The 26120-nt window shown below is 33.9% G+C and overlaps 1 protein-coding gene across 2 annotated transcripts in view; it reads right to left on the reverse strand.

Annotated features, from left to right (window-relative positions):
• The window catches only part of LOC106643114 (mitochondrial import inner membrane translocase subunit Tim29), a 145796-nt gene that overhangs the window by 47756 nt on the left and 71920 nt on the right, over nucleotides 1–26120 (reverse strand). Inside the window, exon 2 of one of the 2 annotated variants that reach the window (XM_014358115.2) lies at nucleotides 13204–13305. The exons of the other annotated variant lie outside the window; for it this stretch is intronic. Within the exon in view, the coding sequence (XP_014213601.2) occupies nucleotides 13204–13305 (102 nt within the window). The remainder of the gene's footprint in view (nucleotides 1–13203; nucleotides 13306–26120) is intronic. 2 annotated transcript variants of the gene reach the window in all.

A 26120-nucleotide genomic window follows, 5' to 3' on the forward strand; every position in this document is an offset into this window, starting at 1 on the left:
CACAGCATCTGATATATCAGCTAACATATCAGCTGACGTGTCATCTGGAATTTTTTCAAAATATTCCATGATAAAAATCAACGCTTCAAGGCTTCGATAGGTATGTTTTTGATGTATCATACGAATGAAACTGACACGCTGAAGAGCCGTAAATTGCACAATTCAACAGTTTGTTATGAATTGTAATGTTTTCAGTTACGTTACAGGTGATGTTTTGACATGACATATCAGATGACATCTCAGATCACATATCCGCTGACATTTATCAGTAGGTTAGCTCTATATATCGGAATATCAATGCGTACTCAAGAGTGTCTGCTATTATACTGCTATAATGTAAAGGTTGGATGTTAATGCTATTAAGTTAATATGGTATACTCCTTATCTTGTCATATTCCAAAGTCATTTGGTGTAATTGCGTAAGTACTAAAAAAATAAGGAACAAAATCATGCAACAACAATAGTGTCTTAAGAGAAACTTATCACTTACCAAAACAATTATAATTATAAAAATAATAATATCAATTTTATATGTGGTAGGTAATTGGGAGGTAGTATCTTTCTATATGTGAGTAAACTCACGACTCATTTGTACCTTTTTTATCAATAATAGAATTACTCATATCGTCATATGAATCTATACCTACACATATTGCCAGTTGACGGCAACCGTCAGTAGCATGCTTATACTGGCATACACACCTGCTTGTCTACACGCTCTCTGTCTCAGTCCCTCACACATTTGGAAAAAATTTTTATTAAATTTTTATCTTAAATTTTAGTGCTACTCCGAATAAAAGTAAAAAATCAAATCGTGTGAAAATTTTCTGATGGTATACAAGGATGTATTTCTATTTTTATCCAACTCCTATTTACAAAATATTAGAAAAGTAAGTTTTATACCCTATTTTGACGCTGTTCAAGCTTTTCATTTTTCAATGGTTTTCCTCGTAATCTACGCGTTGAACTACATGAAGCATCAAAAACAAATCTTCAGATGTCAATATTAAGGTTCAACTTATCTATTCATCTATGTAAATATTAAAATGGACAAATTTTAACAATAGTGAAGTATTCATTTATAAGGATTTGTGAAATGAATAGTGTAGTTAAAACTTTTTTTGTGATTGATTTGTTAGTATATATCAGTGCCCTCCGGTGAATTTGGAAATTCCAAGTGATCAGTGATCCGTTGGGAGCGAAATGTAAGAAAATAAATAAATACAAGTAAAGTGTATTTAAATTTTCTTGCGTTGATTTATTAATGCGCAACGTTTCGCTGACAATATGCGTCAGCCTTATCTGGCGCAGGTACGTGAGAATTCGTAAGTTTGGTTGACTTACTCGTCACCTGTCGTGCTATCGACTATCGACAATAATACATTGATAGAATGACGATATTGTCGACCTGCGCCTGATAAGGCTGATGCATATTGTCAGCGAAACGTTGCGCATTAATAAATCAACGCAAGAAAATTTAAATACACTTTACTTGTATTTATTTATTTTCTTACATTTCGCTCCCAACGGATCACTGATCACTTGGAATTTCCAAATTCACCGGAGGGCACTGATATATACTAACAAATCAATCACAAAAAAAGTTTTAACTACACTATTCATTTCACAAATCCTTATAAATGAATACTTCACTATTGTTAAAATTTGTCCATTTTAATATTTACATAGATGAATAGATAAGTTGAACCTTAATATTGACATCTGAAGATTTGTTTTTGATGCTTCATGTAGTTCAACGCGTAGATTACGAGGAAAACCATTGAAAAATGAAAAGCTTGAACAGCGTCAAAATAGGGTATAAAACTTACTTTTCTAATATTTTGTAAATAGGAGTTGGATAAAAATAGAAATACATCCTTGTATACCATCAGAAAATTTTCACACGATTTGATTTTTTACTTTTATTCGGAGTAGCACTAAAATTTAAGATAAAAATTTAATAAAAATTTTTTCCAAATGTGTGAGGGACTGAGACAGAGAGCGTGTAGACAAGCAGGTGTGTATGCCAGTATAAGCATGCTACTGACGGTTGCCGTCAACTGGCAATATGTGTAGGTATAGATTCATATGACGATATGAGTAATTCTATTATTGATAAAAAAGGTACAAATGAGTCGTGAGTTTACTCACATATAGAAAGATACTACCTCCCAATTACCTACCACATATAAAATTGATATTATTATTTTTATAATTATAATTGTTTTGGTAAGTGATAAGTTTCTCTTAAGACACTATTGTTGTTGCATGATTTTGTTCCTTATTTTTTTAGTACTTACGCAATTACACCAAATGACTTTGGAATATGACAAGATAAGGAGTATACCATATTAACTTAATAGCATTAACATCCAACCTTTACATTATAGCAGTATAATAGCAGACACTCTTGAGTACGCATTGATATTCCGATATATAGAGCTAACCTACTGATAAATGTCAGCGGATATGTGATCTGAGATGTCATCTGATATGTCATGTCAAAACATCACCTGTAACGTAACTGAAAACATTACAATTCATAACAAACTGTTGAATTGTGCAATTTACGGCTCTTCAGCGTGTCAGTTTCATTCGTATGATACATCAAAAACATACCTATCGAAGCCTTGAAGCGTTGATTTTTATCATGGAATATTTTGAAAAAATTCCAGATGACACGTCAGCTGATATGTTAGCTGATATATCAGATGCTGTGTCATTTGAAATTTTTTTAAAACTACTAAATAATAAATATCAACGCTTTAAAGCTCCAATAGGTATGTTTTTCGATGTATCATGCAGATGGTACAACCAAACTGGCACTATAGAAAGCCGTAAATTTCATAACTTAAGATTTTATTATTAATTTAAATGTTTTCTGTGAAGTTACCGATGACATATTGACATGGCATATCAGCTGACATTTACAGCCGTGTCATAGCCTTCCAATCTTATTTAGTGGTAATTTGGAATGTATTTTCAATCACTTCCAATTTTATAGTTATTTGCCCTAAAAATATAATTTCAGCAGAGTTCGCTTCAGAAAAAATTGCTCTTCACGCCATTTTCCGGAAATGCCACCGTTAGATGTCAGCCTCTATGTATACAAACTCATGTGCATGTAGACATGGGAGCGTAAACTTGCATGTGTATGTAAGAGCTTTTTTACGAGCGTGTAGGATCATGTGTTGGATCATTCAAGAATATAAAAACGGTGCATTTCATGTATGACGGAGTCATTTTTCTCTGACCCTATAGCATTAAGCGCCGAAACGCGTCATCAAGGCGAAATCTATTTGTATTTATAAAGAGCTATTAAAGGTCCGGGTCTGTGTGTTTCATGTACTACGTGAGAGTAATTGGATACAAGTGTAGCGCCAAGGAGAGAAAAGAAGACAAGAGAGTTGCGGGAACACATGCATCAAGAATACGGGGTACGAAAACACACACACATGTACTTAGTAAATAAGGATTCGTAGTACCTCACGACATATGTATACATATACATACTTGTAATCGCCATGTCGCGTATATGTACCAAAAGTATCGTCGTCTATTGTTGTCAGCAGCGCCGCGTCCGAAAGTATGTGTATGAGCGGGAGTTTATGTGTAAGAGTAGGAGTAGCTAGTATGACTGTCAATACCTATGTACGAAGATATAGAGCGGTAATGCGCGAGGCTGCACTAATTGGTAGGCCTAACGCGTCACTCTTGTTGTAGCATTCGAGCGAACGAGAGCTCCCGTTTTTTCGCGTTTTTCGGTAGTTAATTGAGAGAGAATCGAGAGAGAAGGAGAGACGAACAACGAGAGCCAGCGCTCACAATCAGCCAGCTGAACCCGAACTTGCACCCAACAACTAAGGAACGATCACCACCATCATCTGTTGAACTGCGAGATCAAGGTCATCAGCTGAGTATCCGCGCAAGAAGAGTGTACGATGGTAAACCCCGAGGTAAAGTAGCGTGTAGTGTCGTTGCGATAAATAGTGCGTGGGAGCGAGTGCGTGTGTGTATCGGTCGCGTGTAGCCAGGGCGAGCCGCGAGAACCAGCCTCTGGGATCGTGAATCGAAGGGATCGTAGGGCGAGAGCGAGCGAGAGAGAAGCGTGATTGTTGGAATTTGTGCCATGGCATGGCGCCGGATCGCGACGAGATTTTCCGGGCCTAGACGCCCGTGTAAGTGTCATAACGAATAAAGTGAATCTAATAATCCGAGAAATCCGAATTTTGTGTCCTTATTTGTAAGCCAGTGCCAGACAACGTTTTCTTTCAGGGCGTGGGGCTCGTTTCTCCCAGCTGAGTTTGGCCGAGCCACGAGCATCGTTAAGCGGTGGTATTTTTCGTGTTTCAGGGGCAGTGCCATTTGCGTCGTTTTCAGTGCCGAATCGGTGATAATTCAAGTATCTTTAAGCGTTGCTTCGAGACTGCCCTGGCCGGGACACTCTACGTGTCACAGGGCGAGAAAACGTAACGTTACACATGTTCCAATCCCATCCCCATTACAACGTCAGGTACAGGGATCTTCATAAACTTTTCCTAATGATCAAGAGAGGTTTTCTGCTGCAGGTACGACAGAATTTAACGTATAGGATAACTTTTTTGTGCATTTTAGAAAAATAAAAAAAAATTTTATTGAAGAACAGGATGCAGTTCAATTTACGGGACCGTAATCTGACACATTTAGTATTCTCTCAAAAAATGCTTTCGCAAATGTATGCAACTAAATTTCGGTACGCAAATTCAAATGTATTGTATTTAAGTTCATTAGGTTTAATACATGACTTAGTTTTCTGGCCGATCTTTAGTTTTATTAGTTACAAATATGACAGCTGTTTTGGTATGACAATGCCTTTTTTAGACGCATGTACGACAAGACTAAAAAATGCAACACATTTATTTTTGAATATACACACACACATCTCATAGTTCAACAACAATAAAAAATACACACTAATTGTACAGAGTTTATAAACATGCAAATACGAAATTTTAATTAAGTTAAGATTAATTGTTAGGATATAACATGTTTTTCAATAGTATATCTAAATTTTTAGATTTATTGATTTCTAATGCTTCTAGACAATGTAATTTTTTCTTTATCACATAACTAGGAATATCTAAATGTTGTATTTCTGCATTCTTATGGTCTCTAAGTCTATTCTTAAAAGCTTTACCTGTCGGCCCTCTGTATTTTTATTCATAAAATTCCAACTAAGTTAATAAACACCTTGCCCATTTTCTATAAATTTTTTCCCTTTCTTAATTTTAATCATAACTGTTAGTGGATTCTATTAGACTTGAATGCTATCGGTAATTTGTATTTTTTTAAAATGGTTTTTGATTTTTCTTACCAGTTTCCTATTACATGCCACAACAAGACAATTATTATTGTCTCTTGGGAATGAAGGGAAACACTTTGTATAGTTATCTTGTATTTTATTTTTTCAACTATACTGTTCATAACTTTAGGAGCACACTCGGTGTTGAATGCTATTGAATTAATAATGTTTAATATTGTGTCATAATTATCAGTTTTATATTATAGGAAGCTTGAGTACATTGCAAATATTTTTTACTATTTTTCCATCACGACTAGCCTGTGCTATTGGCATTCTCCAGGAGGCCAAGCCTCAAACGTCGCTTTTCTGCAAGCATATGGAAATCAATTCATAGCACTGATAACGAATTCGTAGGATAAATCTCTCCAAAACAAAAATTAAGAGCCTGTAAAACAAAAAATGTCACGTACTTTCCAGAAGTGTTCAGTTATTGACTTGGTAGGTAATGTGTTAAAATAAAAATGTTGAATACAAGGAAGAGATTAAATTTACATTTGGTCGACTGATGTTACTGATTTACGCTCCTATTTTTACTAAGAGTCTATAACGCTACTCGTAACATTAGTATAGAAAAATTCTATTTAAGTGTAACCTACAAAATTGTTGTTTGTATTGGTTAGTTATAATATTTAAAAAATATAAGAAAAACTAAAAACTTTAACCTATAGAAAATACTCCATTTTTTATACAGTGACACATACATACAAACACGTGAGCTTACGCTAGAGCGTGTGTGCTTGTGCATAGAATAATCACGTGTGCACATGAGCTAATGCATGGATATCAAGTCTACTTTAAAGAAAAATTATTGTCAAAGGAAGCTTGGAGTAGTAGAAACAGGAACTATATACATTGTGTGAAAGACAAGGTTTACATTTTAACTGTCTAAAGTAAACAAGATGACGTCATTTTCTTTCTACTATTTTGAAAAGATGATAACGATTGCAGTAGGGCTGCACGGCGTATACAATAGATTGTATTCTCCTAATAAAGAGAAAATAATTACGTCATACTTATCACAGTAAATAACTTATCTCTACATTACTTAAAGGGAGGAATTAGTCCGGAAACCCTCATGCATCCGTAGAAGGCTACGCTCTTTAACACCTGAAGCTGGTGAGCAAAAACTACTTTCTTCCACCACTAGGATGAGGGCTCACATAACCATATAAACTGTTTAATCTACGATGCAGCGTCTTTATTGCATATGACAAGGGCCATGAACACAAGTACTTTAATTTATGAAAACAACGCCAAATCAACCAAATATTTTTACGTCTGAAAGTCTGACATGAGCTGACTTAGTCGCGTACAGATTTCAATACACATACACTCGTATACACATCTTCTCCCTTCTTCTCTCTCACGTTACTATTTACTGGAGTCCGAATCTTTCATGACAGTTCGTGCGATACATATTAAAACGCAGTTCCTATCCCTGAGTGCTGTGACAAGTACGCCTTGCCCAAGAACGCTGTCTTTTTTAATAACTCTATTTTTAATTAGTATTCTTCTACGTTATTTTGTTTAAGCTTTTACTGACTCTTATACTTCACCAAACGCATGAATTTTTCAGCACTCACATTTGTTATCATTTGTTATGCACGCCACTTCTCTTACCATCATTTTCGTAATCGTTAATTTTATCTATAAAGTAAGGGAGCTATCTGTGTTTCCTGTGTACTGTACCCTCGTGTCAGGATGAACAATAAGAGGTTTTACCTATGCGTAGAGGTTATTTATACGAAAAATAGGAAAAAAGTGGTGGCAAAATTAGGAGCAGAAGTACACGTAATGTACAAGTCAAACCAACCAACGAAAATAATAACAGAAGTACACACGCGTGCAAGAGGTGTAAGGTTGACTATACTCGAGAGATACTACACACTGAAAGCGTATCTGTAACTAAACTAGAAGGCCAACAGATATACTCCCACGCGTAGTCAACGCGAATATAATACTAGTTTTAATTTACAAGTACTAGTGAACCTTCCAAAAATACTAACTGAATATTTATTGTCAGCATAGTCGTGTCCACTGCGCGAGACTGCTTCTTTACTATTATGTGCTAGGGTACAGAAATTTAGGTAAAAGGAAAAACACACTGTCAGTTATATTTATAAAGTTAAACTGAATTTATTGTTGTACAGCCTTGCTGTCCTCTACATACAAAAACCCTTACCGTCGTTTACATCTGTCGTCTGTACAGGCTGGTAGCTTGTATTCAACTGACTTGTAGACCAATGCGCAGCATCGGTCATATACTTAAGTACTACTACAATTATATAGATGGCGCTCTGTGTAAACTTTACATACAACACTCTCTTCAGTTTCACAGAACGCCAATCTCAAATTGTTTATGACTGATTGTCTTGCAAAGTAAACTGACGGTCTTCCTCTCGCTGTCTTCTGGAGCTCCCTTTACTGATTGTTGCCTAAAACAGATTCAAGCAATAATGGTTAGTTTTGAAAAATAGACTTCGATTCACTGTCGTATAATGTTGTCAGTCATTTAGCAGTTTGGCAGTCAATTTCTCATGCAATTCAAATGGTAAAGCTTTGGTAAAAATGTTGGCAATCTGTTCTTTAGAGGCGATCCATTTGATTTTCATAAGCTCGTATTTAGCGCACTCCTTCACATAATGTTCTCGTACAGACGCTATATGTCTGAGTTTTGTTCCACCATAAGACTTAGCGCTTACTTCGGCCGCTTTATTGTCGCACCATACAGTCATTGAATGTAGTGTTTAACACTGCTGTCAAAGTGTTTCTTAGAGCCATTAGTTCTTGACATGCCTCGCTCATTGCAATGTATTCAGCCTGGCAAGTCGACAACGAGACATTCGTTTGTTTGTGTGTTCTCCAAGACACCGAGTCGCCAAACAGTTTTATAACGTATCCGCTAGTCGCATGTGAATCTTTGCAGTCCGCGAAGCTTGCGTCAGAATAAGCAGTCATGATTTCTGTGTTTTCTTTAAATGTCAGTCCTTTCCTTTTAGTACCATTGAGGTAACGAAAAACTCTCTTAACCATTTGTCCGTCTTCTTCAGTAGGATTAATCTGATGTCTACTTAATACATTCACTGCATAGAAGATATCGGGTCGAACAGTGTTTGCCAGATACAGCAAACTGCCAACCGCTCCCCAATATGGAAAAACTTCCAGTTTGTCCATTTTTCGTTCTTCTTCGTTCCCAGATTCTTCTCTTTCTCTTCGCTGTAAGTTTGCGACTTGTCTCGTCACCATAGGTGTTTTGCACTGTCGTGTATTATCTAAGCCAAATCTCTGCAGTATTTTATTTGTGTAGGTTTCCTGTGTTAATCGAATAGTTCGATTCACTCTGTCTCTGTCAATTTGTGTTTCCAGGAAGTTATTCGCTTCCCCCAGGTTAGTCATTTCGAATTCAGTTTTAAGCTTATCACATACTTCCGTAAGTTTTCTAACATCGTTGCTGGCCATTAACATATCGTCCACATACAGGATCAAAATCAAGAATTTGTCTTCACATTTCCATATGAATAAGTAAGGCTCACTTGGGTGTTCCAGGAGTCCTATTTTCACAGCTGTCTCTGAGAATCTATCATACAAACGTTTGGGACTAATCTTAAGTCCGTACAGGGATCTTTCCAATTTGCAAACTTTGGTCTTTCTTAACTCTTGAGCACCAGGAATACGGTCTGGTACTTCCATGTATATCTCGTCATTTAATTTACCATTCAGGAACGCAGTCTTTACATTAAGCTGTCGTGTTTCCAGATCATATTTGTTAATAACCGCCAACAAGGCTCGGATTACAGCCAGTCAAGAGACTGGGGCGTAGGTTTCTAACAAATCATACTGATTTCTGTCTTTAAATCCACGTATGACTAACCTGGCCTTGTATTTTATGTTTCCGAAGTTGTCTTCTTTTCTTTTTAGAACCCATCGAGAATCAATTAAATTTGGTTTTCTGCCTTTGCTATCAGTCATTGGTTTCTTCACAATCTTCCAGACGTTGTTGTCATTCATTGCTTTCAACTCTTCATCTATTGCTTTAACTATTCTGTGCTACTTTTACTTCTCAGGGCTTCTTGGTAGTTGGTTGGATCTTTGTGGATTTCTACCAATAACGCCTGGTATACTTCATCCTGATTTTGATTTACAGAGCAATTTTCTTCGTCCAAGTTTTCTTGCCCAAAGCTGATTTGGTTGTTTGGGTCATGGGCTATCCGCAGTCCTTTGAAGCTAGTATCATGTATCGGCTTCTGTTGTTTTGATGGTGCAGTCTCTTCAGTCTTCCCTGTATCAGATTTCTTCGGCGGTCGTCCTCTCTTTTATTTAACGGTCTCTCCCTTCGTTTTTGTACTCTCTTCCATTTCTTCGTCAAAGTTCAGGAGCCAGCTGTCATTATTAATTTCTTTTGTGACCAATTCCCAATTCAATATATCTTTCTTTAGATATATGTCCTGGTACACTAGTCGTTCATTAAATCTCACGTCTTTACTCTCATAAAATTTTCCGTCTTCTGGTCTCATCAGAACAAACCCTGTGGCAGTGTACCCAACTAGAATAATTCGCTGAGCTAACGAGCCGAATTTTAGACCGGTATTCCTTTGTATTTTCATATAGCCCAGGCATCCAAACCATTTCAACTGCTCGATGTTGAGATTTTTATGAGGTGCGAATTTCGCCAACGGGATGTCCATTTCATTTGATCTGTGAGGTGTCTGGTTGTATGCGTAGACTGCCACGCTCAGGGCCAAGTCCCACATGTTCTTTGAGAGACCGGAGTCAAACATGTAGACTCTTGTTTTCTTTGCAATTATTTGGTTGAAACGTTCAGCTGTTCCATTATGCTCTGGTGTATCCGGGCTAGCCAGCTGCAGTTCAGCCCCCAGTCTTTGTACCACTTCTCGGGTGTATCCTCCGGTGAACTCTGTGCATTGGTCAGACCTAAGGTAGCAGAATTTGGCGTCATACTCTAAGATGTTCCTGGAACTTTAAACAAAGTTTTCCAAGCAAATTCCTGTATCACTTTTAGCTTTCATTGGATATGCTTCCATGGCCATCCTGGAGTAGTCGTCCACAAACACCGACACATACCTGTAGCGTTTGGGATGTGAAATCGGACTTATTGGACCCATAGTGTCCGAATGAATGATCTGGAGGGAAGCTGTAGCTCTCACTCTTACTGTCTTAGCGGGAAGTTTGCTGAATTTTTCCATCGAGCACACGTCACAACTGGATATACTGTCATCAAACGTGACTTTCTTTAAATCCTTGTTATCAGGAAATTTTTTCTGAAAAGCTTTAAGGTAGGCGAGGGAAGCATGCCCTAACCTAACATGCCACAAAATCGCTTCGTTTATGGGGTTTGTTTTCTCGAGGGTTTTATAACTGTCATTGATGGATGTATTTTCCACACTTATTTTATCTGGATTCAAAAGCTTACGGTCTTTGATTGAGTTTTCGAAGCAAGAGTCTATGGGGTATGGCATTGATAAATTTTCAGTCAGTTCCTGTTGCTCGACATTTTTACTACAGTTTTTGTCTTGGTTGCTGTCTTTTATTATCGCTCGGCTTCGTGTATTGTACCAAGGTTCGCCCTAGCTATTCGTCACCAGGTATGCTAGCCTTCTGTCAGTCTTATTTTTATCTTTGTTATGAATGTTCAGTTCAACGAGCCAGTATGGCTGTTGGTAAACTCCTGTGACAAATGACTCGTTCGAAGTTGGATCGAATATATCGACTTTATTATTGTCAAGGTATATGGCTAGGCCGAAGTCTACAAATTTTCTCAAAGAGAGTAAATTCTCTGACAAAGATTCGGAGCATATCACATTATTCAGTGTTAAGTCGTTATTATAGTTTTTGCCAACAACCGTACCTTCTCCCTCCGTTTTCAAGTCTGCCAAAGGATTACTATTTGCACATTTAACTTTTCCTGTCTTACTGCAATTTAAGCTCTTAAATACCAGTCTGGAGTTGACTAAGTGATCGGTTGCTCCTGAGTCGGCTATGAATTTAATTAGGTTGTAATTATCAGTCTTTGTGTCACTGACAGCCCTTGAAAACAGGGAGGAAGTAACGTTGCTTTGCTTAAGTACAGTCTCACCTTTCTTTTCGTTTGCGTTTCCACCTTGTCCTTTGGCTTTACTTTCATTCTTATGACCTTTTTTCATTTTCTCTTTTCTGTCTTTTATTTTGGGTATTTCGTTCACTGTCATGCTCTCTTTTTTCCCTTTTAGGCGTAGAGTTCTTCGATCCCCAACCGCCTTTATTTTCCCGTCTTTTAAAATTCCGATTAACATTTTTCTTCTCACCTGATGAGGCGCCCCTGCAGGTTCTTTTGTGCTCCATGAGGTTCCTTTGGAGCCTTCCACAGGAGTAGCACTTCCTCAACCCTGCATTGACCGGGCAGTTGTAGGAGTGGTGCCCAAATTCGTCACTTCGATAGCACCGGGTGTTGTCGTGCGTTGTATTCGGCTGGTGTACCCGCAGCGCCGTTGTTAAGGCAGTTCCTCCTGTTGCTCCGGCTCTCTGTCGTCTCGACTCAGTCTTTAAAAAGAAAGATTTTAAGTGGTCGTAGGTCATTCTCTTTCCTTGCGAATCTTCGATCATGGCATCAAGGGTTTCAATCTGTGATACGTTGTTAACGACGGCATTATAGAATGCGTCACGTATCTCTTCTTCGGACAAGGATTGATTCCCCTGTAAATTTTCGTAACTTCTGAGGAGCTCTTCAAATTTATCAACGAAGTTCGACCCTGTCATTTTATTGGGGAAATACCGAAAGGTGTACAGTTTTCGTCTGATCTCGTTCGACGACAAGTTAGTCTCATTTCTTTCAATTTCTTCCATTTTATTTAACAGTTCTTTGGGGTTAGAATAATGAACAGTCTTTAAGTGATAGAAATCATCAATGCGATTAATTATCATATGTCGTACTCTTTCTTTGTGATCATCTAATTCTTTGGGTGATAAAAAGGTGGGAAATCCAATAATGTCATCGAATACATACAGCAGTCTTTTAATTTTTAACTCTGAAAATAATTTATCGAGAAATAATTCTATCTTCGTTTTAGGGGTTAATTTATAATCGTTACGAGAAGGTGAGTCCTTGTTCAACAATTCGAGTTGAAACCTTTCACTCCGATCAAGATCAGTCGTTCTGTCATGCAATGTAGGGTTAAAGACCTTTTCCGAAAGAGGATCAATTCTATGCTCGTGGTTTTGTTTTGACGAGAATAGAGCCGTTGAGTTTAAGGCATCTGATTGACCTACCTCTTGTGCTGTCATGAAGTTTTCCAGTCGTTCGGTCAGTCTTGAGATAGCCGACACTGCCTCTTCTAAAGCCCTCAGCTGATCTGCTGTCTCTATCGTGGTCCTTAGTGTACTCTGATGCTCCACCCTCTGTCGTTCCTCCAGCCAACTTATTTGGCGTTGCAGGGTCGCCCTTTTTAAGTTATACTAATTTTGAACATGTTCTGCCTATTCTACGTACTACATACATGTTAATTTAGCGTATTTGTATAGTTCTAGAGGCAACAAAAAAGTGTTGGAAAAATTTAATTTTGTTAAAATAACTGTTCCAGTCTGCAATACTTACCGTTAAGTGGAGAAGCATTTCTTTTTGTTAAATAACTATGTATTATATTACGTTTATGTGCTTATATTGTATATATACAAGCTCTATACGCTGCATGGACTTGTGCACTGTGCATTGATTAATGAGGGCAAGTCTTCATATGGGGTGTTCAGGTTGAGAACCTCTGTAAATTGCGAATCGGTGACTCTGAATAAGCGGCTAGCTTCAAACTTAAAGTTTTAAGTTTACTTAGCAAAAACAAGACATTTTAACAGATTTTTTTTTCAATACGTACCAGAAACATGAGCTGTAGTTCTCATGGGATGAATTCTGCAATTTTCTATAACTTCAACTACTACTTCTTTATAGTCAGAATAAAGATTTATCCAATTTTTTACTGAAAAATATTATAAATAATAACTGTCACATATTTTTTTTCTATTAATACATATTATACAGAAAAAATTCCTAAATACACTTACACAAAAGGTAAAAACAAAAATATGTTTATTAACGAGAAAATTTTTTGAGGTATATGTAAAGCAGACATAACCAAAGCCATAATTTAAATTTCATTCTTAGATAGCATGGATTTTACAGTTGGCATTCTCTCAAGCATAAGAAAAAGTTAGTTTGGATGTAAACTGATGGTTAACTACTATTCAATAATAAGTAAACGATAGCTAATTTACTTTTTTTTTTAAATTTAATCAATAAGATAAAAATCTAAAAATGTAAAGATCGAGATCTCTTTAAGGATCGTCTGGATGTATTTGAAAATTTGAAGGCTTATGGATAAGATTCATTTAATTTTATAGCATTGCAACGTTGTTTATATAATAATTAACTATTTTCATAGTACTTCTTCCTTCCTTCTCTCACTCTTCATGATACTTCTTCCTTTCTTCTCCATGTACATATCCAAGAAATAAAATAATTAAGAAGCCATATGTTGAGTGTGTGTCTTTATTTTAATAAAAATTGTCGACGTTTCGCTCCTCACGGAGGCCTTTACAAGATGTATTAACAGCCCCGCTAGAGCAGGTGCCTCAGCACACAAGCGAAACGTTGATAATTTATATTGAAATACATACACGCTCCACATATAGCTTTTTAATTGTTTTAGTAATTAAACTATTTTGTTAAAAAAAGAAGAGCTAGTACTCATTTTTGACACTCCAAAAAATAAATCAAGGCCAAACTCGACAGACTAACCTATTATTCGATGCGAAATGTATAAAACGTATTATATGACTTATAAGGTGCAATCTGATATTCCGTTTTTCTTTCACAATTTGCAATCAATCTCACCCAAACAGAGTCTACTTTTCTATTATAGATTCAAAAATTGGAAACAAATCTTTTTTTTTCTATAGAATATTATGCTGAAAAAACTTTCTGTTATATAAATAGTATTTTCTAAAAAGGACACAGCATAATATTACTTTCTAATTAAATCAGTTGTCCACCATGGGGATTAATAGATAGTTTATCAAATTAACAGTTATTAATTAATTTAGTACATTTGGACAAAAAAAACATAACTGGTTTAAATTTTTTCTTTTCACGGAATGAATAGAGCTTTGTTTTGGCGAGATATTTCGTAACATAAAGAATCATACGAAAAAATTGTATCTCGCCTCGCAAGTCTAACATCTGATTTTTTTTTAATTTCGTTTCAATTTGTTGATTGGCAGGGTGTCAAACTAATTTAATTAGACAATAATTTTATGCCATTGATCGATGTTATTTTTAGCAGAAAGTTTTTTCAATGGAGTATTTTAAAAATAAAGAGCTGTCGCAAATTCGTAAATATTTAACAAGTAATTGTATAAGGATATAAACCAAATCGACGTTATCGATGAATTAGAAAACTTGAATTAACTCTGGATTTTCCAGAACGGTCTTTTCAGTAATAAAAACAAAATTCACTACCCAAAAATTAAAATAACTAAGAAAATTAAGCGCCACGCACATAAAAACTTGTGACGCCTTAGACTTCGGCTTTTTCAAGATTTTAACAATTTTCTAGAACTTTTAAATTAATAGAATCTCAAAAGTATTTCATATACTTGTATAGTATCTGTTACAGAATATCTCGAAATTTTCTTGATCAGATCTATAAAAAAGATTATAATGATTGACACTGTCAAAGATGACAGCATGCTTTAAAGTATCCATAATAAATTAGGTTAGGAGTCATCGTTTTAAAAACATACGCTGGATAATGATTTTTTTTGTAGTTATCTACACTACTTATACAGTCGAAAGTTGGAAACGTTCCGTCATTTACTTAGAATGTCAAAAAACATACTGAAATTAAATCAATGTATAATATGTAGTAATTTAGGCTCGTATTAATTAATAAAATAAGCCTTATATCTACTTTCTTTAATTTACTCAAGATTAATTTTTAACAATTAATATGTTGGGATGTCACTATCATGAATTAATCTATATAACCTTTCTTGTCATAAAACGTTGGTAAGTATGTTTTTCAAGCAAAAAATAACATGTTGTTTGCATGTAGATCACAAACAATAGTTACAATTAACGCCAAGAGTACGGTAACTTATAGGACTTAATTTTTTACTCTAGCAACATTAGGATTCTCAATTAAATATTAGATACGGTAATTAAAACTTGTAACTTAAAACGTAAAATTTTTTGGCATAATAATTATAATTTATTTCCTTCAAAAAAAGTTTTAAAACGCTTTTAATTGATATCCATCTGCATTCAAACATTGAATATTAATTTGATTTTATTTGATTTTATTTTAGTCTTCTTGTATTATTTTATCATTTTTTATAATTTATTTTTCACTTTAAAACGAAAGTTTTCAATTATTGTTCTTATAAAATGCTACACCTAATAACACTAATACACTACTGCGCATATTATTATTTGGTTTGATTCTGATACTTTTATTTTTCGGTTGTAACATATCTTCTAAAAATGATCCATTATCTTAAATTTTATAACTGCCAGTTGGAATAACTACTACTTGATCCACCACGTAAGATTCATTGTTATTTACGGCAATATAAGGAATTGAACTGAACGTTAGGAGTTCTACTAAGCCAGGAACATATTGGTGTTTTGGTGATGATCCAATAGGTGAAAAATATTGCGCATATAGGGTAGAAAAAGTACCAGACAAACTGAGTGTTAATGTTTCTTCTATGGGCGTCAATGTGAAGCAGAGCTTTTTTTATCATTTTAAGTCCTTATCTAGGTTCTGACAAAAACTTTAAGCACAAATAACCATAGTTGTAAAAGTAAAGTAACAGAATTCAAAAAAATTTGAAATTTTTACATGTTGAACATCACACTAACTCTACCCTTGAGGTAATGGATTAGTTGAAAGAGCAGATTTCAGGTTTTATTAAATTGAAGAAACATTCCTTAAGTTCATTTACAGGGATCTTTATATCACATGTGTTTAGTAAAACGACACATTTTCAAATATCTTTATGAGCTTCGTACATACCAATGATAAATAAATACTATAATAGTTACTTTTTTTGTAAAGAATACTGTTAAAGTTTGCATGAGATCTGTATTTATAAAACATAAAACTATTCACTTTACACTATATAGCTATTTCAGTAGGGCTTTTCACCGACTTCCCCCCACTGCACCTGCAAACTTCTAAATACTTGAACATGGACTTACTTTCATCAATTTATACATGTCATCTAAAAAGCAATTAGATAAAGTTCATACATATAAGTAATCAATAATAGTATGTAGTAATTATATTAACTAGTTCATAATATTATTATAAATTGATTAATATTAATTTTATTTTAATCTATTTGTAAGTATAAAGTTCTTGATGTACTGTGTTTGTTAGTTTAAGTTACTGTTTAACTATGTATATTTTGTCTCTTATTCTTTGTGGGGGGGGGGGGGGAGCGATAATTAACCGAATGTATTGACGCCTCGGACGAAAACAAATCCAGTTCAGATTTTTTAATGTTATTTTAAATGGGAAAATCTGAACTGAGCTTGTTTTCGTCCAAGGCGTCGATATACTATATGCACAAAAATAATACAAAATAATTATGAATCAAATTCAATGTATATTTAAATGATAATATTATATAAAAATATAAAGACTTCGAATTGATACGTTCATAAAACTTTTAGCTTAAACATAAAAAATGCCAGTTATAAAGTTTCATTCAAACTCAATCAAAATGAACACTAAATGAAATATTAACTTAAGACTTGATATTATATTTTGCAACTTGCTGATTAATATGTACTTATCTTTTCTTCGCTATCAATAAACGCATAAATTATAATAGAATGCCTATTCTCGGGTGGGTCTCATACGAGATAAAGAAATTAAACATAATTTTGCATGCAAACTAATAAATTAAAGCTCTGGTTAGTTTGGAGGAACATATAACAGATCTCAACACTAACTTCGCCGTAGCTGTACCGAGTGCGCAAAAGAAAAGTAAATATATTCGAATGCACGATCTTTTGATTCAATTTTCTCTGTGTGCTAACTACTAATGATTTATTATTAACATCAATCCCTCCACCATATACACCCTATTAGACTGATAAATTTATTTTACTTAATAATTATAATACATAAGAAAAAAGAAAAGGAATGTAATTGTTGACGCGTCACAGAATCAATAGGGTATGTCAGCTAGATGGCACGGTACGAAGATAAAAAAAGAATCTCCATAGAATCGCAATAAAAAATAGGCATAAAAAACAAAGACGAGTACGTCGAAGAAGCCATAACGAGGGATTTATTGCTTCAGCAACAAGGAATCATCACGAAGACGACTTGCTCACTCATTTCATTCGCTAATTTAAACACCCCCTTCTACTTACGAATACCAGAAAGAGGAAACCAAGCAGAGGCGAGAGGCTTGAAGTCAAGGTGGCCTTGCTTCTCGAGGGAATTAAAAGAAAAACCAACGTTTATGTATCCATTCATTATCCATTTAGAACGTAATTTTTAGAACAACTGTTTGATTAAAAAGTTTTGTTGAAATTGATATTATTTTAACAATTAAATATTAAAACTTCAACTTTACTCATAGTATTGAAAATAATTCTAGTAATTCAAATTTAAAACTTTTTTCTGGTAATCAAGACAGCAGGCATTATGACTTTTAACATCATAATAATGTTGGAGTTAAGAAAAAACTAAAGAAAATTATGAACATAATTATTTCCATTAAAAAAAAAGTTGTTATATAATATAAACATTACAATTTCTAATAAAAACCAAAAATTGATTGTGTCATGAATAATGAAATAAGATCGAAAAATAGTAGTTTAGGAAAACAATGTGTCAACGAAACAGATACAATTAAAAATACTACACACAAAAAAACTTACATAAATAAGCTGTTCTGGTGAAATGAATGTTGAATTTGGATTTTGTTCAGCAAAATTTTGGCAAAGTGTAAGACAGAAATGTAATTGTTGTAATCGTGGAGGAATATTTTCACCTGCTTTAAGTCTGTATGATAAAAAATCAATGCAGTTATTGCTAAATGCTGATGATTTTACATGTTTTATTGAATATTACAATAATCTTTTCTCTTTTGCATTATTTAGTGCAAATCTCATAAGTGAAAAAAAGCTACTTATAATTTAAAGTCAAGGTTAAGTTTATCATATGATACGTAAATTTATTTTAAACAATTGAGATAAACATTCTTATAGTCAATTATATACAAGATGACGACTTCACTTCAGTAGAAAAATGTTTAAAATAATACCCAATAATATCTAAGCAACATAATAAAATACTAACACAAATGACAAAACAAAATCCATATGAAAAAAATATAAGCATTTAAATCAAATTGCAAACATAGAACGTCTTTAAAACTATAAAATTAACTTTTTAAAAAACGTAACAATCAAAATCATTAGTACAGTAAACCTGTAACAAGAGAATGTGAAGATAAAATCGTTTAAAAATCAGAAAATATTGGGACTTAAAAGTGTATCAATATGATATACTAAATAGTGTACTAAGTCACACATATTTAAAAAAATTATCACAGGATTTCGATCCAATGGTTTTTTCTTTACATTTCTTATCAGGAGATGTAGAATGGAGCACTTTCCATAGATAAAATAGTTGTATAGAAATACAAAATCTCACGTTGCATTAATAATATTTGTAGAGAACTTCTTATCAACTGAGCAGTAAGATTGTTTGTTCTATACTTTATGCTGGAAGATTAACGCAACAATTTTTTTTTCATGCATTTGTTATGATAGAAAGTTAAACGATAAACTTTTTACTTAATAATCGCAAAATATTAAGGAGTAAGTGTTTCCATGGTCTAGATTGTATGATGCGTAATGCATCAAATAGTTAAAAACTTTTAAAGTAATAAAGTAGGAAAAATTTTCATTTAACCTCCAACATTCACTGGTGGTGCAAGGAATTTGCAAAAACGTTACCAAGATGCAATGGCAATAATGCGTAAATTCAGAAAACCTTATTCGTTTCTTACAGTTACATATAACTTAAAATGGAGAGAAATAAAGAAAGTTTTGAAAAAATTTTCTAAAGGTACCACTCCTAATGATCTACTGAATATCAGTCTCAGATTATGTCATACAAAACTAAAATCCATATAAGATGATATAAGCAGGCAAAATACTTTCGGAAAAGTTATTTCGTACGCTTACACAATTGAATTTCAAAAAAAAGCCTACTAGGCTTACATTATTGTTACGTTACATATTAACGATGAATTATTAACTACTACAGACATTGACAACTATATTTCACCAAAAATTTCACTTGATTCAAACATCTTTGATGAAAAATTCGTTAGGGATCACACAAAAAATTGTAGGTTTTCCTTGTCTCACTAATATAGAAAGCACAGTCACTAAAACCGTTGTAATCGCTAACCACGAAAACTATTTAACTAATCTGACTGAAATTTTGTACTTACATTCCCTACTTAACTATCAGTCTCATCGATTTTTTTGAAGGGCCACTGAAGTTTAAACTACCTCGCCAACAAGTACATTTTTACTATACTTTCCGGACGATTCATCGACTAAAAAACTGTGTAATGCCAACCATTTTTAAACTAAGTCAGTCATTCATTGGCAGACGTCACGAGCGGGGATGTTTGAAGCAAGGCTGGGAACCCTGGTGACCGACAACCCTATGTTACATTTTCCTCTCAACTCTAAGAATTTAACCAGGAATCACCGATCCTTTCTAAGGTATGTGCTGGGCAAACCTAACAGCTATAAAAAAAAAAAAAAACTTAAGCCTATGGGACACTCGCTAACGGGCAAGCACCACGAACCAATCTCCCCATCTTAGATCACCAAAACAACTAAGTCTGCAAAAAAGAAGGTGCTTTAGACAATAACGTCTTTGGCGTAGTACAAGGAGACGTTGGAAAAGAGCTCTATAAATAGCTCCAAAGCTTTAGACTTTGTAATTTTTTTTTCGACCAGTCTGGTGCTACAACAGTAGGCCAAAGAAGATCATCCTGGAAATCTAGGTAGTCACGTTTGCTAGAAACTTCAATCAAGATAGAATTTACTTTAGAAGCTTTCCATTCCTTTTGAGGGCCATCAGACGTTCAACTACTTTGCCAACAAATATATTAGAACTTAACAAATTCGACGAAAAACAGCCTTCATGGCTCATAAAACTCTTAACCATGCCAAAAGTTGCAAGAGGGTAAATTCAAAGAAAAATTTTAAATGCATCTGATGAATAAAATTTTAAGCGACAAGAAACTTACACAGAAGATTTATCGAGACTGAAACAGCAGCGTCAAAATCGATTAATAAGGAATCCATTCCGTGAGAGATCAGCTTTTTATTGTACCCTCACAGTCATCTCTTAAATTTTCTATATTTTTAAATAGGTAGAATATGTATTTTTGTGGCGATAAAAAAATGTAGAGATTAAGCTTCAGGACTTTGTTGCTCTGGTAATAAAGTTGTAAGGTAAGAGAAAAAATTTTTTTTATTTTTCGTGAGTTTTAAATCTTTATAGCTTTTAAAAAAAGCCCTTTTCGTTGATTATTTGGGAGAAACTGAAAATAAAAGGCCCTTAAGGGCCAAAGATTATTTTATGGCATAAGAAACGCACGGTACTTTTTAGCATTTTTTTTTTTATTTTTGACCTAATAAATTGTATAGATTCCGATCAAATATGTTCTGAATAAGTAGATTTTTGTTCTGAGAAGTGTTAGAAATGGATGTTAAATTTTTAACTATAAACATTTCATATTACATGTCAAAACACTACGGTGTTTCATTTAGTGTGTCTTATGGGGGGGCCGCTTGTATCGTTATATACTTTGATCCTTTAGTCAAAACTGGGTGAGGTGTAATTCTGGTAAGACAAAAAATCTGTGACTTTACTTGCCACACATACACACACACGCGCGCGCGCTTACTTAAACACATTCACTGACACTTATCTGTATAACTTTAATGCACTCATGCACACTAAAATGTTTAGTTATATGTATATTCATAAACAAACAGATTCTAAAATTATTCGCTTAATACTGATGCATAAAATAATATATATTATAACATGTTTCTCCTCTCTTTAATTTCTTATTTTCACATCAAAGAAGCATCTAATGGTAAACAAAAAATTTCTAGATACGTTTTAAGACAGAGCACTACTTCTACATATTTACCATTAATTTTTAAATATCCGGAATTATGAAGAGAATACTATAATTATTTTAATTCTTGGGTGACATACAAAATATTAAAAATAATCTGTATCTATGATTTTTTAAAGTTACTGTTTGAAGCAACTGTTTCAAAAAATTACGATCATTTTTCCATGAGATCAAGAAAATTTAAAAACGTGATAAACCAAATACTTAGCGATTATTTAGTTTATAATTTCTACAACTTCAAGCATGTTTCTAAAATTTGCTAGATGCATTTCTCCCAGTTTCTCAACTTGACATTTAATATTTATACTGTCACCATGACAAAAAAATGTATTTTTCATCTAATTTTACCTCCCAAGACATTAGATGATATGTACTAGTGCCTGATTACATTCAATTTTATTAACACTAACAAATTATAATTGCAATAGTTCTTACGAGAATCATTAAAGAGTTTTACGAGATCTTATAAGAATCTTACAAAAAGATTGAAATACTGTGGTATTCTATGATTTACACTTGAATAGTCAACTCCATGGCAAAATCTCCGAACTTTTAATGCATCTATAGCTGTTTCTTTCTTTGCTCATGAATATCTTACCTATTGGCTCCAAACGTAACATGAAAAATTTCATTCTTTATTCTATGTCTTTATTTTTTTTATGTATTATCTTATGCGCAGCTAGTTAATAATGTTTGTTTAAAAATAATTTTATCAAAGTGTAGAGACTAGCATATGTCTCCTACATGTATGTAAATTAACGTTAATGTAAAAATATCATTATTTTATTATAAAGTATGTGCAGCGTTGACGGACTCTTCTAGTCAACGCTGTCACTTGTGTGATGAGACCATATCCAACATGAAATCCACAGATTATCTTGGAAATAAATGTAACAAAGAAGATGGACTGTACTTTTGTATACCTATTCTAGATGCAAGAATCTGCTATACGGAGTATGTTATGCACGTTTCATACCGACTTGGGATTAAAAAATGGAAAGTACGTTATTTACATCTGTTTAAATATAATCTGTTCACATCATCAAGAATTTAGAAAGAAGGTATAAATTATTGTAGACTATCCAAAACAAAATCATGGATTAACAAAATGATGAAAACACAGCGTGTACCTTTTTCTATAACTTAGAAGACGTTAAGAATTAAGGGGTTGTGGTCATTAACAGTACGGTTGTAGGGGATTGAATAAAATCTGTGGGGGTACTTAAAAGGGTCTCTTGACGATGGGGCTGTGAGAGGTATTTATAATACTTCAAATTTCATTAAAACAAGCATATTTTGACCTTAATTTGCGTAGTGTGGTAAGAGGGATATTATGTAGCCCAGCACGAAACTTCTATATACTGCAGGATGGAATATTCTCTGTTCCATTTTCTGACTAATATATTTATGCCTAACATATATTGTATAGTTATCAAGACGAAGCTGTCCACACTCTTCTTCTTCCTTTATCTTCCTAGCCCCTCCTTGCCTCCTCAGCTTCCCTCAAAATAACGCAAAATTCCTTAATTAAATCTTAATTAATTCCTTAAAATTAATCCAATGAAATTTTAGATCACCCTTCTTTATCCCCCCTTGCCAGCTCTTGCCCCCCTTTATTTGTTTGCTCCCTCACCTCCCTCAAAAACAATAAAATATTTTAATTAGTTTTACTCTCCTCGATGCCCCTCACATTGTTTGAGCCCCTTTACCCTCCCCCTCCCCCTTAAAAAGACTTTTCATCTGCTACTCCTACGCTTAAAGAAAAGACATTACAAAAACGTACATAAAAAAAATAAATAATGTAAAAAATGCTATTTATTGTTAAATTTTACAGATTATTTTTGGGTGCTAAAAGATTTAATGTCATTTTCAGCTTATTGAAATAATTATCAAACAACATTTTAAGTCTAAGCATATATATAGTTTAGTTACAAAAGGGTTATTGCACAGAGTGCGCAGGATGGTGGACAGGAAGCTTATACCGACAAAACAATTGCAAGGATCATTAATATATTGGAAATACTGAAATAATGCAAAAATTTCATTACAATTTGTTTTTATAAGAGTTCAATCGGTATGTAAAAAATACTACCAACAGTGAATTTCAGAGTTAGGAGCGCTGATATTACAACCTATAAATGAAGGCTTAATTCAGCTATTTGTAGACACAATTTTAAAACACAAAAATAAAAACTACAAGAAAGACTAAAACAAATTCAAGAAAGTAAAATTAAAATTTTATTAAAACATTCTTTTTCTAAAACATTCAAGATGTTACTTGCAATGTTAAAATAAGTAAGAATACGTTAACATATATACTTTACTAAATTTTATTCCTGTGTACTACAAACGATAAGCATTCGCGTAAATATATTGTAGTATAATTTGACGCTCTTGCATAAAGTTTTGGTTATTTTGCTGCTTTACATACTTTTTGTTAATTTTATATAATTTCAGTATAAAAATTTGTTACAATATAGTTTTATGTATGATTTGTTAATAAATTTTTACATTAACTCAGATGTATTGCTATGGGACGCTGATTTCCATTTCATTCCTAATTAGTTTATCAATGGTGATGTTGAACGGGCAAAATAATGATACATGATAAAATTATACTTAGTCGAAAAGCAATAAACAAGCTTACGGAATACGAAATCTGTATGCAGCCGACCTTACGAGTCTCTCTATTCACAACTTACCACATTAAATGGTAATGAGGGTCGAAAGTTTTTTTTTTTTTTTTTTTTTTTTTTACCAGGTTACCATGACAGCACTTAAAGGCTAAGTCGCCAGGGCCACCCACTCACCACCTATGTGTGGTGGTGTATTGCTGCACCTATTTTCCAACGCTTTTACTGATGTTATACCTAATCCATGGGCACAGTGCGAGTATCTCCGGTGAAGCATCTTGCCAGTTGAGCTGATACTCTCTGCCCCAACGGTGCATCGGGTCCACTCGCCACTGTGTAGCCTTTTCCCGGAGAAGACTCCATATTTCAGGACGTCCACTCCTCACCCGTTAAGCCAGCACTGTCTGCCGAAGCATCGGATTCAGGCTAATTAGCATAACCGGAGAAGCCCTATGTTTCAGGGACCACTCCTCGCCGGTAAGGCCAGCGATTCCTGCCTGGCGCATCGGATTCGCTAATCCCCATACCTCCTAACACTGTTTCGCATTCATCCAGGCCCGAAGACCTGTGGGTAAAGGAAAAGACCCTGGAATCACTCTGAAGGAAAATTCCACGAAAAAACCCATCCTGAAACAGCCGGGGTTCCATAGGAACTTTTCTCGATGAAAATAGTTTTTGAAGAAATCTGCATTCACCGAGAATCGAGCCCACGACCCCTAGAATAGCGTTGTATTAGTAACAAGCACGCTTACCACTGAGCCATGCTGCTCGTTGGAGTTTTTTTAAATATTTATGGTTTGAGAATATGAATTCTAATTTTTTCTCTGATTACAATTTTTGATGGATTTGAAAAAAAATTATATCGTAAAAACGAAAAAAGTAAAAATTATTTGAATTAAAAAAATTATCGTGTCGAATAAAAATCTTTAAGTAAGATAAACGTAATAATTTCTTTTTTCGTTGAGGTTCGTTTATTTTAGATATAGAATACCTAAGATAATAGTTGTCACTGAACTCAAAGGTTACAGTTTATTTATTATTTCTAGTGTAAAACAATAATTTTTTTATCAGTTTGTGTTTAAAGCAAATTCAATAATTTAATTGTTAAATATGAAAACAAAATCACGTTTTTCTTAGACCGAGAAGTATTCAACAAAATTCTCTTCCTTTAACTATTGTTTAGTTGTTTCTTACAAAAAAATTTCTATGTACAAAAACTTATCTACGTTAAATCTTGTCTTACATTTGTAAAGCTTTTTGTAAAACGACACGAGCCTCATCTATACAGTTTAATCTACTTCTACTTATTTTTTCTATATTCTGATCCTTTTAAAATGGTCATACTGTTACGTCCAAACTTCTAAGCAAAGGGTGAAACTCGTTGATTTGTTCTAAAAAAAAATTAATTAAATTTTTGTTCGTTAGGAACCAACCGTCGACCCAAAGGCCTTATTTGCTCTGACTTACAGAATACTTTGCTTTTACATCGTTGACTGTGCGTTGTGGTATTAGATTTCACCGAGCGATATATATGGAGTGGTGTTAATATGTTATACGCCGAGCCGGCGTTGACCAGCTGTTTGAATTTATATCTTATGTAATGCAGTAGTAGCATATTTTATTCGACTCTTTATCTCGCGTCCTTGTAAAGGTCTTTGTCATACTTTACCTATTTACCTTTTTTTGGTATTTAATATATTAATCAAAGTAAAAATTATGTTCCTATCAGTTTAAGTTTTAAATTTTGATTTATTCAACTAAAGAAAATTAATTTAATCAACAACCAAGTTATAATTTATCTGATGATTTAGTAAAATTGGTAAAGCTAAAGATAATAGATTTTTACAAATAATATAGATTATAAAATTTCAAGTTCGCATTTACAGTGTTTTAACAAACTG

This window comes from Copidosoma floridanum, unplaced genomic scaffold (genome assembly GCF_036245765.1).
Source record: "Copidosoma floridanum isolate Cflo_tuat_1 unplaced genomic scaffold, Cflo_Japanese_pri ptg000004l, whole genome shotgun sequence".
Lineage (NCBI taxonomy): Eukaryota > Metazoa > Arthropoda > Insecta > Hymenoptera > Encyrtidae > Copidosoma > Copidosoma floridanum.